Here is an 18185-nt window from a genome sequence, read left to right as displayed (position 1 = left end):
AATAAGCGAGCCTAAGAGAAGGGAGGAATGGACCAAGATGACAGCAGTGCAGATGAAGACAGGAGACAATCTCAGGGCACATGCAGCAAGCAGAAATGGCAGGACTTGGTGATGGATTGATAAATGGTTCAGGGGAAAGGGAGTTTTCAAGGATGAAACCTCTGGCTTGCATCCTAGGATTAGTGATGATCCCACTTACTGAGATGCGAGACAGAGACGAGAATCACGGCAGGGTGAGGGGCTGCAGGGGATGGAAGTGGCCATCGCGAGTTCAGTTTTGTCTGACTTTAATCGGAAGTCTTTTAAGCATCTAAGAACGTATGTCAAGGAGATGGTAAGATGAACGAATCCATTGTACAGAAGAGGTGGCGCAGCCGGGGGTTACAATGGGAATCCTACGTGCATCAGTTGAAATCGTGCGCTGAGGGAGAGAGTACAAAGAAGAGAAGAGAGCCTAGGAACAGATTTCGAGGACACAGTCCATGAAGACGGCAGAGGAGGCTGCGTGGGAGACAAAGTAGATGGGACCGGAGGATGGGACAAAAACCAAGGAGTGTTATACTCTGGGATCCAAGGGAAGTGACTGTCCCCAGAAGAAGGGTGGCACCAGCGTCTCAGGAACCTGTAACCCATCTGGAAGGGAGGGAAGCAGAGAGGGCAAATATTGTCGGTGCTTTGGGGAAATGTGCAGAGTGAAGGAGTGGCAGGTGATGACAGAGGATACGGGGATCAAAAGCTTCTCGCCCCCCCCTGCCCCCCGCTTGTTTAACATGAGAGAGATGACTATTTAAATGTTAGTGGGGGAGACCTTGGGAGAGGCTGAAGACACAGCAGAGAGAAGGGCTAAGCAGTAGTTTCTGGAAGGGATAAGAGCTGTAGGTGGAGGGATTTTATTTTGAGGACAGTCATTGTGGGTGTTGACAACCCACACAAGTGCCACAGCAAGCAGCGCTCTTGCCAGCATCAGAGTCCCAAAGACGCAGTCAGTATCTCTTCTCATTGCCACCCTAAGGCGTCTGCTCTAGCCAGGGTGCTGCCTACTGGTCGACCCAGCAGAGTGGGGATCTGAGCCTGAGGCTCTGCTCAGCCACCTTGCAGCCTGCCCAGCGGGGCAGCCTTCTCGTTCAGGGACCCACAGTACTTGGAAACCTATAGCATGAAAAGGGGCTCTGGATGCCCAGACAGCTCTGGCAAAGAAGCTAGCAAACGAGGTGACCAATTGTGTTACATAAAAGGTCCAGAAATTTACGGGGGTGAGGAGGACCCTCTCCTGACTTTGGGTTGGAAAGAGGTTATCACATTGTTTTCAAACTGTCGGGTTACGTTTTCGCTGCTAAGGGCAAGAATCATGCCTTTTTATTTGGGTCCCCAGTACCTATCGCTGTTCCGGATACAGAGCAATTAACTGACGGACCAGGAGGATAGGATCCCTCACGGCAGTGGAAAGAAGGGGCGCGGAGAGAGAAATGAGACCGGAAAGGGAGCCTGGATGGAGGATCAGCCCGGGATTGAGGTGTTTGCCCAGATTCTGTGAGTAGATGGTAGCCATGGATGTTCTTAAAGCTGCGGATCTATCCAGAGACTTTTCAGGGTGGCTCAACTCTGAAATGCGTAAATAGAAGGCCGAATGAGGTTAAGGAACAGGTAGGGAGATGGAAACAGGAGTAGGAAGGACTGGAACATAAACTTGTGTCTTGGAGTTTTAGGCTGCGGCTGGAGCAGCTGTAAAATAAAGGCCGTACTGGGGTGGAAAGGCTGATTGTGAGCCAAAGGCCAACGTCCTCCTTGGCCTGCAGACGAACTAGGAGGTCTGTAATATCAACCCACCAGAAGCAAGGGCACGGGGCTGGGGTGGGAAGGAGGCGGAAGGGAAGGCAGAATAGCTTGAACCTCAAAGAAGAAAGGTCGCTGCCCTTCCTCTTTCTCTCTGTTTGGTGAATTCTCTTCAGTCCTTAAGTCTTGTTCTATTCTGTGAAACTTTGCCCCATCCCTTTCTTCTCGTTCCCCTGCTCCCCTCCCACCAGGCTCAGGATGTACTCTTTCCTCGCTTCCACTGGCTCTAACCGCACTCTACACATCTTCCCAAACCAAACTGTCACGTGTCTATCATAATAACATGAATTACATTGTATCGAGGTTTTTAGTTTAATTGCCTGGACTCCCCAGTCATGATGTCAGGGCTCAAGGGCAGGGTCTCTATCTTCTTTGTGTCAAATCCAGCAGGATCCCCAAGTCAGTATCTTTTGAGGAGAGCGTGCATGCGTGGCTTTGGTGTGGAGAAGGGCAGGTGCATTTGGACAGTCAGATACAAAACCCGAGAGAGCTCACAAAGTGAGAGAGAGATCCGCAGACTGAAGGCAGAGCAAATGCTAATTAATATGCAACACTTCCCACGTGCCCAGCACTAGCTCGGCACTCTATGTAATAACTTCATCTTCGCAAGAGTGCCTGTGATGCAAGCAAGGAAACTGACTCTCAGAGAGGTTGCAAAACTTGCCCCAGATCAGAAACCTGGTAAGAGAGGTTTGAACTCAAGCAGTCTGGCCAGCATCAAAACTCAGACCCACTCACTACGCAGACTATCCTGCCTCCTACATGAGGCATCTTCAAAGGAGTGTTATGAGCTAAATATCATGCCTCCAAATTCACATATGGGAATGCTAATCCCCGCTACCACAGAATGTGGTCATATTTAGAGATGAAGTTTTCAGGAAAATAAATTAAACTGAGGCCATTAGGGGAGTCAGTCTGACTGGTGTCTTTACGAAAAGAGGACATTTGGACAAAGACACCAGGGATGCTCACACAAGAATGACCACGTGAGGACACAATGAGAAGGCTGCCACCTGCAAGCCAAGGACAGAGATCTCAGGAGGAACTGAATTTGCCAACACCTTGATCTTGGACTTGGAGCCTCCAGGACTGTGAGAAGGTAAACTCCTGCTGTTGAAACCATCCGGGTGTGTGGCATTTTGTTCCGGCAGCCCTAAGACATGAGCCCAGGCACCTGGAGCAGTGGAAGACTGGGTCCCTGAAGGAAAGTGTGAGCATAAGAAGAGGGCGGAGAGCCAGCCTTTGTGAGTCTACAACGTTCATATGACAAATAGGTGACTGACCACAGTTCCCAGAGGGCAAGTCCATCGTCTCAGGGGCTGGGAGGCCGTGTCCTGAGTCTAGCATTGCCCTGTATTTGTAAATTGCCACAGCACTTTTCCAGGGGTCTTCTGGGTTCCCATCTATTTTTTTTTCTGCCCACCACCTGGCAGTTGGAGGGGTAGCCATGGGCACGCAGTGGGGCTTCTGGCCTTGGACTTCAGATCTGACCATAAACTGCAGGCTAAGGCTGCAAGGCAGGACCACTCTCTCTGCTCTCCCCTATCCAAGCGGAGTCATTTATATTTTAATAAGATTATTTTCCAACTCAACAGTTTATCTTTAGTTTCATTTATCCCTTTGCCATCTGGTCCCCTTATGCTTGCCTGTAAGGCTAGTGGCTTTCTTTGTCTAAGTAGATTTGTCAATAGTTTATAATTTTTCTCGTCATGATCATAATATTTATTTTTCACATCAGACAAACTCTTCTGGAGACTTGGAAGAAAGAGATTTTTTTTTCATGTCTCTCTTTAACCTGAAATGTTTAAGTCTGGGAAATGTATTTTTTTTTTTTTTTAATACAGAATGAAATAAAAACAAAAGAACAACACTTCCCAAACCAACACATCTTCCAGTTTGATTTGCTCCTGGATACCTTAAACTAGTATTTCGTTTAAAGAGCAGTATTAGAGGAGGCTAGCCTGACAGCAAATGATCCAGAAGGTTTAGACTCACACAATGAAGGGGCCCAGCCTCCCTCTATCTTGAAACTCAAGCCCAAGCAAATCCCGTGCCCAGAAGATTTTTCTGTGTTTCCAATCGCTAGCCCTTAAATGCCTTATCTTAAAGCTACGTAAGTAGAAGGTAAAGTCTATTGTTTAGAACTTTGGGCCTTCGTGATTACGAGTGTACCTCTTTCACTTGCAAAGCTGACACTATTTACTATGAGATTATTTCGAATTTTTTCCTCCTCTAAAGGCCTTGATATTCCAGTTTTACTCTAATGGCCAAGGGTGCCTGTCAGGGGCATGTGGGGCTTCCTCTAAGGATGCTGGGCTTGGTGGGAAGGCCAGCCCTGCCCACAGGGTCTGGAACAAGATAAAGTGCCCTCTCCCAACCTCAAAAGCTCCATGAGGCCAGCCACTGTCTCTGACTTGTTCCCCCAGTGTGTCCCTGGCCCCAGCCACTGCCTGGCACACTGCGAATGCTCAACGAATAAACAAGTGCTCTTGTTTTTTAAGGCATCCCAGTGGGCGACAGCATCCGCAGAGGCTGGAGCGAATATTCTAGGTGAAGTACAACATGAGAGTGTCCTCGTTTCTGTCTGAGAAAAAGCCATTTAAAAATCAGTGACATCTTGTATCTGTATGCTTCACAGTTTCTAGAGGGCTTCGAGTCTCCTGTGAGATTGATGCTAGCCATGCCCCATTTTAAGGACAGTTGGAAGCCTTACCAGGTTTTTGTGAGGATTAAAAAGAGCGTGTGCATAAGGCCCCCACCTCGAGTTTCTGCGACAGCTGAGGCCCTACCCTGTTCCTCTAGTGACAGGATGGATTCTGGTTCAGAACTCAGCTTTCACATTTCCTGGCCTATTACTCTACCTCAGTGCCCCTGGCACGGGCCTCAGACCCGGATGGCAACATCTTTAAGGCAGCAGGCAGGGCACTCTAAGCTGACTGGTGACAATCCTCTGCCCTCCTCTTATAGGGGAGTGGGTGGGAGGCTGTTACACCCCCATAATTAAAGTGATCACCATTCAATATCTGGAAGGGGAGCCCAGGAACTGTGGAAAGCTCCTGGGTGAAATACACAAGGTGATCACTACAAGGGGCTCTTTTTATATAGCTGCTAATAGCTCTTTTACCAAAACAATGACAAAGAGAGGCTCCTAAAATTGAGGCACCACTAGACTGTGCCAGTGGTAAAAAACTGCCCCCTGCAGGTGAGGAGACCTGAATCAACGTATCATTTTGCAAGGAGGCCAGGTTTTTGCTGGACTGATCTTTCTCTGGATACTTGAGCGAGACTAAAGTAGTTTAAGCAGCATCTCTCTTTTTTTTTTTTTTTTTTTTTGTCTTTCTGTCTTTTTAGGGCCACACTCGCGGCATGTGGAGATTCCCGGGCTAGGGGTCGAATCAGAGCTGTAGCCTCCAGCCTACACCACAGCCACAGCAACGCCAGATCCAAGCTGTGTCTGAGACCTACACCACAGCTCACGGCAATGCTGGATCGTTAACCCCCTGAGCGAGGCCAGAGATCGAACCTGCAACCTCATGGTTCCTGTTCGGATTCGTTAACCACTGAGCCATGACGGGAATTCCAGCATCTCATTTTCTAAAGGCCATGCTAATTTCACTCTTTCTTCTCTGCCCTTTTGCTTAGTGTCATCTTCCTGAGGCTGTGACTGGACCCAGCATCAGCCTTCTAGGTAGATGACAAGGACCCCACCCACATTAAACGGGCCACCTGTCTCCTCCACTCACTCACTGGGTGGCCTGGGGTAGGGCACCTGACCTCACTAGGATTTGGTTTCTTTGACTGCAAAATGTAAAAGTTAACCTACTTCAAAGACCTTTGCTGAAGATTAAATGAGGTGAGACATATGAATTGCTCCTGCCCAGAATAGACAAAGGCAGGTTCCCTCATGGCTGTAAGGATAGCAAGATGGCAGGATGTTCATTATAGGTACCTCTCTGGCCACTTTTATCGTTCCCTTTCGTCTGGTTTCATTGACATTGCATTTGTTCTTCTACTTTTCAAATAGGCTATAATAGTCTATTGAATTCACGGAGATGTCACATTCATACAGACACGCCTCACTGACATCTTTGCCATTCCGTGTTCTTCCGCTCCCCCAGCTCGCCTTCCCTCCCCCTCTAATCCCGTGCCCAGTGCCCTGTCCTGCCTCACACTTGCTGCTCTTGCCACCTGGAAGCTCTCCTCACTACCCCCTCCACTCTGGGGCTGCTTCCCTTTCATTCACTCAGCACAGATTTATTGCTCGGGGATTATTCCAGGTGCTGAGGCTACAGCAGTGACCAAAACAGAGTTCCTGCTCTCCCGGAGCTGCCATTCCGGGGGTAGGATTGGGGAAGGAAGAGCAGGCAATTAGTCGATATACCTGTCATGTGTCAGAGGCTGGTAGAGTTAGAAGAAAGAGCAGAGCGAGGTAAGGGGATACTGGGGTGTAGGTTGAGCTGGGAAGGGCTCTCTGCTGAGGGGCCATTTGAACAGAATCCTGAAAGACATGTGGCAGGAGCCTTGCAGAAAATCTGGAGGAGATTATTCCAGGGAGAAGAAACAGCAAGTGCAAAGGCCCTGAGACTGCAGAGGGCTAAATATCTCTTTCTGAGAGCACTTTCCCTGACATCCCAACTTGAATTCTGTTCTCTCGGGGCACACTGTTCTTTTCCTTCCTAGCATTCATCTCCATTTGTGTTTTATATGTTAAGATGTACTTGCTTAATTAGTCTCCTTGTCCTGATTATAAGCTTCACAAGGGCAGGCATCATATCTGCTGTGGTTTTCCCTTATTTATATGTTCAGAATTCAACCTCCTGTCTGATATTTGGTTATTGAATGTAATGACAGATTTAAGATGGTCATTATTGGCATTGTGATGGAAATATCTTACAACTTTCCTTTTGCCTCATCTGAGAGTCTTCTTTCAGAAATCAGTATATGGGGTGGGAGGCGGGGGGGGGGTGTCTCCTTTGAAGAAGTGGCATGCTCCTTGCTTTCCGCTAATGAGCATAAATTGAGTGGAATATATCCAGTTGTTTTGCCTAAGAATTTCATGCTCAGTAAGGACAATTCAGTTGAGATTTGAGCTTGGCATATTTACTTGTGTTTTTTCTTAATGATGAAAGATTGCATGTCTAGTCCTTTGTTTAGTTGGATTCCTCTTTTGTGTAATTTGATTAAGATAAGAATCAAAAGGAGTGACATTTAGGTAAGTAAGAAGGAAGAACAGAGGAAGAGGAGAGGGAGGGAGGGAAGAAAGAGTCCCCTTCACACACCACTTGTCACTGCTTTGCAAATTGAGGCTGGGATGTAGCTAGCTCATGCTTTTAAAGTAATGGTAGCTGCCTGGGACTAGGGCAGGACCAGTGCTAAGTATTTTTACGTGTGATCTCATTAAACTCCCAATAAGGCTCTGGGGTAGATATCAATAGTCCCATCTTACAGATAAGTAAATTAAGGCTCAAAGAGGTTAAATAATTTGCCTTAAAACAGAAGGAAGTAGAAAGAAGTGCCTTTCAACAGCTTGGACAGGGCTGTCAGAATTAAATCCAAATTGTTTTGATACTCTCTGCCCCCCAAGTTCTGTCCAGCCTCTATTAAGGAGAGGTGAGGCCCTCCAATAGAGATCATTAACTCACCCCAGGTGCTGAGGTGGGGTCCTCACACACCTCCATTACCCCCTACTGCACCACCCACCCAGAGCAGGTACTTGCAATGGTCTTTTAAGTTATTTTTAAAGGCATCCTTTTTTAAATAGCAGAAGAATGCTTGACACCGATTGTAAACCGGCAGGTGGGTAATGGGAAGCCACTCAGACTCGTGCTAAGAAAGGTGATACTGACTTCAGTGTTGGCAATTCAGAGGAAACTATAAAGAAAGCACCTAGGTGTTCTAACTGATCCAAAAGTAAAAGATTCTTCCTTGCTTTCGCCGTGACGTGGGTGCTTCTCGGCGGGGCTCGGAACGCCTGGGAGAGAAACCTCTGGGCAATCCCTAGGATCCTGAATTCCGGGACTGTGCCCCCAGGGGAGAGAAGGGGCGGCTCACTCACACATCACACGCGATCACAAAGCACAGACGGGAACACGCACTCATCACACACGCAGAAGCGTGCCCTTACATACCCCACCCACCCACCCACAGCAAACCACACACACAGGTGCACGCGAGCACACAGACCTCGCCCCCTCATGCACCGACCGTCACACACAGGGGCCCAACACGCGGGCCCGCGAGAGCTCGCGCACAGGTTCACACCCGGCGCACGCACCCTTCTGCGCGCGCACACACTGCCTCACGTGCACAGACCCGCGCGCCCACGCTCCGTGCACACCCCCTCCTGCGCACGCACAAACCCTCGCGCGCACCCGCTCTCACGGCCCAGCGGCGAGGGGCGGGGCGGCAGCGGCCTGGGTGCCCGGCTGGGCGCGGCCAGGAGAGGGCGCGGCGAGGGGTGGTGCCCGAGTTGTTTCCCCGCGCGCCGGGCCGCGCGTCGCTCCGAGGGAGCCCAGCCAGCTCGGGCCCGGCTGCGCTGGGCGGCCCGGAGGGAGCGCGCCATGGACCCCAAGGCGGGTGGCGGCGAGGAGGAGGACTGCGTGGACTCTGGCGCCGAGACCGGAGGGTGAGCCGCACGGGCCCGGCCGCGGGCGGGGGGCGGTCTCCGAGTGACGCGGCGACCCTTGCCCGACCCGGGACCTTCCTGGACCCTGAGGCGGAGCCGAAGCCGGAGCGGCTTTGGCGGGACGCGGCCGCCGGGGCTGCCCCTCCTGCCCGGGTCCCGCGGGGAAGCCGGAGGGGCCGTGGCGAGCTCGCTCCTTCCCGGGCCCGCCCTGAGGGCAGAGCCGCGTGGTGCCGGCTGCCCGGGTCTGGGCGGGCCCCACCCCGGAGGGCAGGACAGTGGAAGGACTCCAGTTCAGAGTAACCCCCCACGCCCCAGCCCTCTTGGCCTCCGTTGTCTCTGAGCTGCTGCAAGTGCAGGCAGCTGCGGGGTCCCCCGCATGAGCGTGTTGGACCAGGGATGCGCCTGCACTTGTTTCCGCCTGAGGCGAGGACTTTCTTCTTGCAGCTCCGGAGCCCCCTGGAGCCTGGGGATGGGGGTTGGGGGATGAGGAGAAGCGGGGAGGCGGGTACAACGCTCGAGACCTAAAAGTCTTAAAGAAGTCGTCTAAGAGGATGGCATTTTTTCACTTTATGACTTTAATGTGCTGGCCGAGACCCTGTCGCCAACTCCTCCACTGCCCCGCCCAACTTTCTTAGGGCTCTGCGCACCTGTCCCAGCTGGAACCGCTTGCCTTAGGCACAGGTGGGAAGAAGATGGTGCTGTGTCCTAGCCCTAACCGTTTTTAAAAAATACCCTCTTCGCTTCAACGGACTCACAGAGTTAAAGCTTTGGAGCCTCGTTAACCCTCTCCCAACAACACTTTTCCTGAGTGGGACAAAAGACAGAATGTCTTTCAGGAGACAAATGTCATTGTAAAGGCTTCCGCCCAGCCCCTATCTCGAGAGGATTTCCCTGTGCAGAGTCAGCACTGCATCCAGGATGCCGGTACCGACCCAGAAGGAAAGGGTGTCTTTTCCTATCCGCTGTAACCCCGGGCGGGGTCCTGGAACTGCCCAGACCATAGAAAGCCTCGTTCCTGGAAGTGTGGGGAGATTTAGACTAATCTGAGGATTTGGCAACCCTGTGAGGACAGGAAGAGTCTAGGCCCAGAATGGGCCCAGTGTCTGACCTGACCTGGAGACAGGCTCCCAAGGGCGGCCCATCCTGGGCGCCCAATCCCTTCCTTCCTTGAAGCCTCCACCCACTCTCAGCCAGGATCTGGGATGTTACAGCCCAGGGCATTTACTCTGCGATGGGCTTTCCCAGTTATCCTCACTTGTCATCATTTATGGTTCACTACAGAACCAAACTTCATTCCAGTGTTGCAGCCTGAGACCAAATACTGAACTCTCTGGCTTTCTCCCACATTTTGTATGTGCGGCATATATATGTCCTTTTTTTTTTTTTTGATCTTTTGTCCTTTTAGGGCCGCACTCGGGGCATATGGAGGTTCCCAGTCTAGGGGTCTAATTGGAGCTCTAGCCGCCGGCCTACACCACAGCCACACCCACACCAAATCTGAGCCACCTCTGCAACCTACACCACAGCTCACAGCAACGCCGTATCCTCAACCCACTGAGCGAGGCCAGGGATGGAACCCACAACCTCATGGTTCCTAGTCGGATTCATTTCTGCTGTGCCATGACGGGAACTCCACATGTATCATTTTTAATTGAAGATCTGTGGCTCTTCCACCCCCAGTTAGCTGGACCATGCATAGAAGGAACAAAGCAAAATTAACCAGCTCATTTTCAGCTGGGTTAAATAAAGCACCGGCTGGTCCATTGGTTTTCAATTTGCAGAGCTCACGTAAAACAGATCTTTTTTTGCAAGGGCCCTCTCTCGGAGAAATGGAGGGGAAGCCCTCTGACCCAGGAGTGACATCACCCCGGGATCCCTACAAACAGCATGGTAGCTGCCAGGGCTCCTGGGAGGGGCTTGCTGAGCGAGCATACTCACACTGTCACTTCTGTTCTCTGCCTCTATTACTAAGTGTGTAGTTTAACAAGCCAGGATTGCTTGAAGAATTCTTATTGCCTCAGTCACATTCTTAAGCTAAAGGTAAAGTGGCATGCATTTAAACGGAATGGTTTGAACGTATGCTTATTAGTTTTGTATTTGCCACAGATTCATATATCCCTTAAAGTTGAGTTTACTTATTAAAAAGCTGTCCAGGGAGTTCCTGTTGTGGCTCAGTGGGCTAAGAATCCAACTGCTATCCATGAGGATGTGGGTTCGATCCCTGGCCTTGTTCAGTGGGTTAAGGATCTGGTGTTACCGTGAGCTGTGGTGTACATCGCAGACTTGGCTCGGATGGGCTGGGAACTTCCACATGCAGAGGGTGCAGCCCTAAAAAAACAAAAAATAAAAACCTGTCCATAGTTCCTCTGCTTTTTCAGAGCTTACACCCTCTTATCCTATCCAGCTTTCATATTGTGTGTAAAGCACACAGAATGCACTCAGTATGTTTGCTATCATCATCATTTTAAAAATGCAAATCTGATCACATCCCTCTGCCTTGCAAACTTTTAGTGGTTCTGTCATCTATAAAGTACAAAGAGTTTAGTATGGCCTGCAAGCCTCAATGTTATGGGATCGTTCCCCCTGCAACCCCGGCCTCTGTCTCTGGCCTTGGCAGGCCCATCCGTGCACCCTGCATCTGACCATATCAGCTGGATTTTTTTCTCATTCCTTGCTTGTGTCAAGCTGCCCTCTTTGCCAGCTAGGTAGGCCCTTCTCCACCTGGCATGTCTGTCCGCCAGGTGAAACTCTACTCTTCTTTGAAGATTCAGCTCAAGTGACACATCCACTAAAGCAGGGGCCCTTAATTTAGGGTCCACAAATTGCTTCAAGTTGTACGCAGATTTATGGGCTTTGTGAAGGTTTAGGAGAAGATGCTATTTTTTTTTTTTTTCCGTCCGATTCTCATAGTAGCCTGTTCCCTCGAAACCAAACCTGTTCTCTCAAAAATGAAGAAGTTTCATTTTCAGCATGCTGATCTGAGGCACTAGGAGACATCCAAGTAAAGATGATGAGTCAGCTGTCAAGTCACCTGCCTGGAGGGGAGGTCAGCCAGGAAGTCTGCACCCTGTCTTTGCATCTGGGAGCTGTCAGCTGAGAAAAGGCCATGGGCGCCCAAGGCATGAACTGCATCAGCTAAAGGTCACAGCAAACACGTGCCTGGCATTTGGTCTGCGCCAGGCACCACTCTAAGATGCTCCATATTTCATGAACTCGTTTAATCCTTTAGCAATTCTGGGAAGCAGGTTCTATTTAAGACCAGCCTTGAAAAACTACAACATACAAAGACCAGGTAAAGGAGGATCAGTTGATAAAGGAGCCTGAGCAAAAATAGGTGCGGAATGAACAAAAAATACGTGTGGAATGAGTCAGGATGAGGAAGGGAGGTGTCTTCTTTTTAAATGGAGATGATGAAGAGCTGGCAGGGTCGTAGTTGCCCCAGGAGAGGTGGAGGCAGAAGCCACAGCAGGGGGAGGAAGCGAAGGTGGAGCCGATTGTCCCGGGAAGGGAGGGGTGAGGAGAGGCGGTAGCTGGGAGGGCATGTGGGCTGAGGCAGGGGTTGCCTGAAATGGAGGCAGTGGTTGGGCAGGACACGCTCACAGAGGTGTCCTGTGAGCAGGAAAGGGTACACGCATGGGAGGAGCACCGCCATCGTTAATGTCACCTTTCTGAGAAGGTGGAGGTGGCTGGACTCCAGACCTCGTGGCTAGATTGGCTTTGGATCCTCTTCCCTGTTGCAACCGTAGGAAAGAAGGGAAGATGGGTCTCTATTGGGTGCAGATGCAGCCCCCATTTCCAGGAGAATGGAGACTTGACATGATGTGGGGGCAATGGTGAGTGATTAGTGCTTCCCTGACAGGAAGGTGCAGTCTACCTCGCTCTTTATTTTCCCGCTGCAGTGTTCAACCGCCTCGGGGCAGGCGAGGAGAGCTGGGGCGGGGGGGGGGGGGGGGGGGGGGGGAGTTGGATCATCAAGGTTTGGGGGAGAGGGACTGTTGCCAGGCTGGTGTGAACAGAATATGGGAGCAAAGGAGGGAGGGGCTGTGGGTTGAGCTGAAGACTGATCCTTCCAGAGCTTAGCCGAGATGGTCCCAAGAACCTTTGTGGGTCCTGCTGCCAGTGAGCAGACTGTGCTTGATCAGTTCAAAAGTTACAGTCAAAAGAGCCAACTTACTGGGGTTCAAAATCTGGCTCTTCCACTTAGGCATTGGGGAACCTTGAGCCAAGTACTCAACCTCTCTCTGCTCTCAGTTTTCCCATCTGTAGAATGGGGACGACAGTAATAATACCTCATTGGGCGCTTGTGACGATGAAATGATCCTAGACATTTAGAGCCTCTAGAACGGTGCCTGGCGTAAGTAAATTGTCAGTACGTTATTGTTTCTCATGCAAAACACTCTGTATGGTGGACTTAGAGTTTTATGTAATAGAAATGTACATCTCTAGGTGCACCAAGACCGCGTGTTCTCACACTCATCACAGGGGAGGCACTCATGCTTTTAGATGCTTTAATCAATACGATCATTGTTGAGAACATCTGAAGGACTCTAGGACATGTCTCTATATGATAATTATTATTTGAAAGATGAGGAAACGGAGGTTCAGAGCATGCGTGCCTAATCGGTGGCATAGATTGAAGCCAGGGTCTCCAGAACGCTTCCCACCTAGTGAAGTTGCCTTTCAAGGACCTGTTCGGTCTGTTGTTAATTCTTGTTTTCTGCTCATTTTCTTTGCTTGAAATGCTGCCTTGGCTGCCTGATCCCCCAACACAGGCTAAGACGAAAGGCAAATTAGCATCCTTCCGTAGTGATGGATGTCATTTTGAAATTACCACTGTCCAAATCCACTTGAAAGCAAGCCTTGTGCCTCTGTGTACTTTCTGTTAGAAAAAAACTGGCAGGTCAGCTACTGACTATGGTCAACTGTCTTACAAAACAGAATCTCTTAAGGGGACAAGCGGTGTTGTGATCCAAACAGAAGGCTAGGATGCGTGCTTTATAAAGAGGGTTTCCTTAGTGGTGTCTCCCAGATTTGGCCTCTAAGTCACTCTTTCAAACATGACCGGAGCGGATGGATTATTTTCATTCACAAGTCTGACCTGCATTAATGGATCTCTGCATCTGTGTCAGCTGTCCCTGAGCGTCTGCAAACATAGGGTCATACCCTGCCCTTTATCTTTGGGGGACCTCCATCTGATGCGTCCTGCAGTTTCAGAGATAACAAACAGTTCACAGGGCTAGAGTTTATGAACAGGTGGATGGGAAGGATGGGCGGAATGCATTTTAAAAAGGGCTAAGTTTAAAGAACAGTACATGGGGAACTCTTGCATAGATGACAAATGATCCATTAGGTGCTGCATTATCTTTGTGTCCAGGGTGGAGTTAGATAGCTTTAAATTACCATGGCAGCGGGTTCAGGGGACTCTGAGTTAACAGATGAGGTAGGTCCATGGTGCATTGAGCTGATGTCTTACAGAAGTGTCAAGATCAGTTTTCCTGAAATGCCAAGATCAAGTCTTAGCTGAGAATTTTCCTGAAAAGGAGAATTTAGGAAGGTGCCCATTACATACCTAAATTGCCAAGTAGGCTGCTGACAGTTGTTAAGCTCTCTCAAGTGCAGACCCCTTTATATTTAATCCCTACATGTGTAGCTAGAATGAAAGCACAACCAAGGGACCAGATCTTACTTTCTGTTCCTTATTGACGCAGATGCTAAATCAAGGTAATGTTTGGATTCATGGCTACATGCGTGTCAGGTGTGTGTATATATATTTAATCCTTGTATTTCTTCTGCTCATCTGTAGCACGTGTCCATACACTTTTCATCCTAAAATGTGTGGGTTCACCTTTCCAGCTTCATTCAGGCAGAGTTGAATGTCTTATGCAGAGCCAGCTGGATAAATTCTTAGGATGTGAGGCCAATTACACAAGGTTCCCAAGACAGATACCCTGCTGCTTGCTTCCTCTTCCCTCAAAAAGCTGAGAGTACACACCCCTCCAGAGAACTGTAGTCAGTATCTGAAATTGTTTGACCCTCTTTATGCAGAAAATTGTTTCACGCTTTCCAGTGTGTCTTCCCCGGGCCATATTTCTAGTAAATAATCTTTTGGGGGGGTGGTTCATGGAATGTATTTTAAGATCTATAAAAGTTTTCATACCTTGACTCAGTCCCTCCCTATTCCCTGTTATGATAATTTTTCTAAGGAAATTAAGTATCAAACTGCATTTATAAATACCTCATCACCATGTGCTTTGCAAAAGTGAACAATCAGGAACCACCACATAGTCAACAAAAGGGAAATATTTCATTAAATTATAGTACATCACTTTATTTAAAATTATAATTAGAAGAACCTTGTAGTAGTGTTTTATGATGGAGTTTAGTGAAAAGAGCAGGTTAAAATTGTATCTCTGTCATTATGGCAACTGGGTACAAATTACATCATCAGGACTAGAGGCTGGAGAGGGGTGGGAGGTTTTAGGTGACGTGTCTTTCTGTTTGATTTCTGTTTTGATGGTGGACAGGGGTGGAAGTTGGGGTGATAAGTGAAACTGCAGAGCTGGGCAGAGGCCATCAGTCATAGAAAGAGGGGTTTATGTTGTACACTGTGGAGCTTGAATTTCATCCAGAGAGCTTTGTGCTTTGCAAAGATGGGCTGCTATATGAGGCAGGAATTGGAGCAGAGCAAGAGTGAGAGTCAGAAGACTGACCATTTGGCAGGCCTGACCTGGGCTGTGCCTTTTGTCACAAGAAACGTGGAAGAAATATGGAGAGATTCACGGCAGGGACACTTGTTATGCTGCACCTGTCCTATTATACTCCCTTTGCACTTTAAGATTCTTGAAGTATGTTTCAAATGTAAATTTCATCCTACATACATATCCATCTGGATGCACATCTTTCAAATGTATGCATGTGTGAAACCCATATGCTTCAAGAGTATTTGGAAAATCCTAGCTGAAAATGACAACAAGTTTTTAATAATTAAATAAATACGATCACACATTCTTATTGAATGTCTTATTTGAGTTGTCATGAAATTTCTTTGAAGCCTGGCCATCTTAGGATGACCACATTGTAATGGAATTGTTTTGCTGTTGCATCTACCGCAGTGGATATTGGTTGAGTACCCGCGGCATGTATATAGAGTTGCATTACTAAGTTTTGTCCTAAAGTTTATTTATGTCCTGCCTGGTCCCAGAAAGAATTTAATGCACTGATGCTGGGGTTACAAATGCTGTGTTTCAGAATGTTACTGGTCCCTGATGCTATCTTTTGCTCAGTCTCCTTCCTTTTCCCTTAGCCAGTGCGTCTCCAAGCCCAGCCAACCCAGTCTCCCTTCTAACGCCTCCCTTGCCACCACCCCCGTTCTTGCCTTTATCATTCCTACCTCCTGGTCTCCTTACAAATACTCTCTCTTTAGTTTCCTGATCAGTAATGTAAAACATTGGCTGAGATCTCTGTGAACGCAGTTGGTGATACATAGAAGGATATGCAAATGGTAGTAGTTGTTATTCTTTCCAGTTTTAAACTTCAGTGATTCTCTGACGACTAAAATATTTCATTCGAAAAGAGGGAAACCACACGCTGTTTTTCTTCCATTTTATTCCTCTCCCAACAGGTCCATGCATCGTTTTGTATGAGAGATGTAGGTTAACTAGCAGACGCCATGCTTTTTATGGTGTTTTTTTTAAAGTTCTGTATATACCTTTTTAATGTGGCTTAAGAAACTCAATACAGTGAAAACTGGATGATTCAAGAAAGGCAACATGAGACTAAATAAAAGGAGTGTATATCTTTCAAATTAAACGTAATGAACCACATCCCCTCACTACCACTTTGGCAGGATAAATCCATCCTCGCCAGAGACATTCATTTCCTACTGAGAGGACTTAGGGACACTAGCGGGGACAAAACCGATAGCTTCCATACCACGTGTGTTGCCAGAGAGGGCCAGTTTAAGAGCCGCACAAGCAGAGCAGGAACTTAGTGGAGATTAAGCAGGCAGGCTCTTGGCCAGATTCCCATTCTCACAGAGGCCGAATGCCAGCAGCGGGTTTTTTCAGCATAGACACCGATGGGTATTTTCACCCTGGCCCTAACCCTGACTTTTCCTTTTCCAGATCATAGCCCTCATCCTGTTACTCTAATATCTAGCAGGATTTCTCCCCAGATGGAACCGAAATCAGCCCTCCTTGTGCCTTGTGTTTCCTGACGGTCAGCCAGCCCTTGACAGTGGAAGCCCCCCCAGCCAGGCCTTGGAATCCCTCGCCAGGGTCCACCTGCCCCTGCTGACATCAGCAAAGACACATTTCCCCGTGGAGTGGCGCTAGCATTTGAAAGGCGCTTGTTGGCTGTGGTTTAACCGTTCAGGGAGTTGTGAATCCCTTTGAGAATCTATTGGAAACTTGGAGCCTTCTCCCTAAAAAAAATAAGCTTCCATTCAAAAATTTGCCAGTAACGTTAGAAGGTTCGGGACTCATCTGGCCTCCCATCTGGGAGATTCACAGAGCCCCTGTGAAGGACCCCAGATTCTCAGATGCCTTTAAAGTTAGGTTCTCAGGGAGTTCCCGTTGGGGCACAGTGGAAACAAATCCCACCAGTATCCATAAGGATGTGGGTTCGATCCCTGGCCTCGCTCAGTGGGTTAAAGATCCAGCATTGCCATGAGCTGTGGTGTAGGTCCTGGACTCAGCTCCGATCCTGCATTGCTGTGGCTGTGGTGTAGGCCGGCAGCAGCCAGCTCCAATTCGACCCCTAGCCCGGAAACTTCCATATGCCACAGGTGTGGCCCTAAAAAGCAAACAGATCAATCAATCAATAAAAAAGCTGTGGTTTCGAATTCAGACATAACCTGATTTTGCACAAAACAGCCCTCAGCATGACAGGGTTTGATGGGTGACATTTCTTGACCAGTAAAATGCTACTTACCACGGACTAAAATTCTCTCTTGAAGAAATCACTTGAATAGAGAAAAACAATGTCTAATCCTACTAATACGAAGGTTTTGTGTTTCAGGTCCGACTACAGCCACATGTCCTCCACCAGCAGTAAGTACGGCTTAATTGTCCTTCAGCCCTGGGCTCAGCCCCAGCTCTGCATGTAGAGAGGACCATCCTCGGAACCCTTGCCTTGATAGTAAGACTCCCGGAGGGTGTCCTTGCCAAGGCATGTGATGCAGGATCCTCTGACTCTGCGAGGGGAGGCTTTTCCTGGGGACTTTGACTGTCCCTTGATTTCAGGGCTAGACGTGCCACTACTTTTATGGAAATTCAGCCTGGAGGAATTAGCCCAGGCTCTATGAACACAGATGCTTGGAAAACACCTTCTCTGAAAAAGCTGGTGACTCATGCATTCAGCAGACATGTATCAGTTACCTGCTGGTCACAGACGAGCAGCTCCGAGTGTGTTCAGTGGATCCTTGAAGTGGCCTCAACCCCTCCGTTGGGCAGATTCCCTCCTGTGTTGCTATAGCTGCAGGCAGATGTCATAGGTGATTATATATGGTTTAAAAAAATAGGAGTGTGTATTTATAAACATACGCTGCACATACAGAAGAAGGTGGCTTATTGAATTACAAGTAAATCTGTTTATAGGAAATTAGGCCTTCTCTCCAGGAGCAGTTGACAGTGATGGCAGGCACTACAAAGCCGTTTAGATGGATGAGAGAACAACAAAAAAATTGTCTTTTATACTAAAAGCCCTGACTTTTGGAATCGGTAAATAC

At 48.6% G+C, this 18185-nt stretch overlaps 1 protein-coding gene across 1 annotated transcript in view; it reads left to right on the top strand.

Annotated features, from left to right (window-relative positions):
• Positions 8281-18185, top strand: part of FAM124A (family with sequence similarity 124 member A) — an 85797-nt gene continuing 75892 nt past the window's right edge. The window contains exons 1-2 of the mRNA XM_001925721.7: positions 8281-8458; positions 17477-17508. Coding sequence (XP_001925756.5) covers positions 8394-8458; positions 17477-17508 — 97 coding nt within the window. The 5' untranslated portion in view covers positions 8281-8393. The remainder of the gene's footprint in view (positions 8459-17476; positions 17509-18185) is intronic.

This window comes from Sus scrofa, chromosome 11 (assembly GCF_000003025.6).
Source record: "Sus scrofa isolate TJ Tabasco breed Duroc chromosome 11, Sscrofa11.1, whole genome shotgun sequence".
Lineage (NCBI taxonomy): Eukaryota > Metazoa > Chordata > Mammalia > Artiodactyla > Suidae > Sus > Sus scrofa.
Note: the sequence above shows the minus strand (reverse complement) of the source record. Positions and strands in the feature narration are given on the sequence as shown.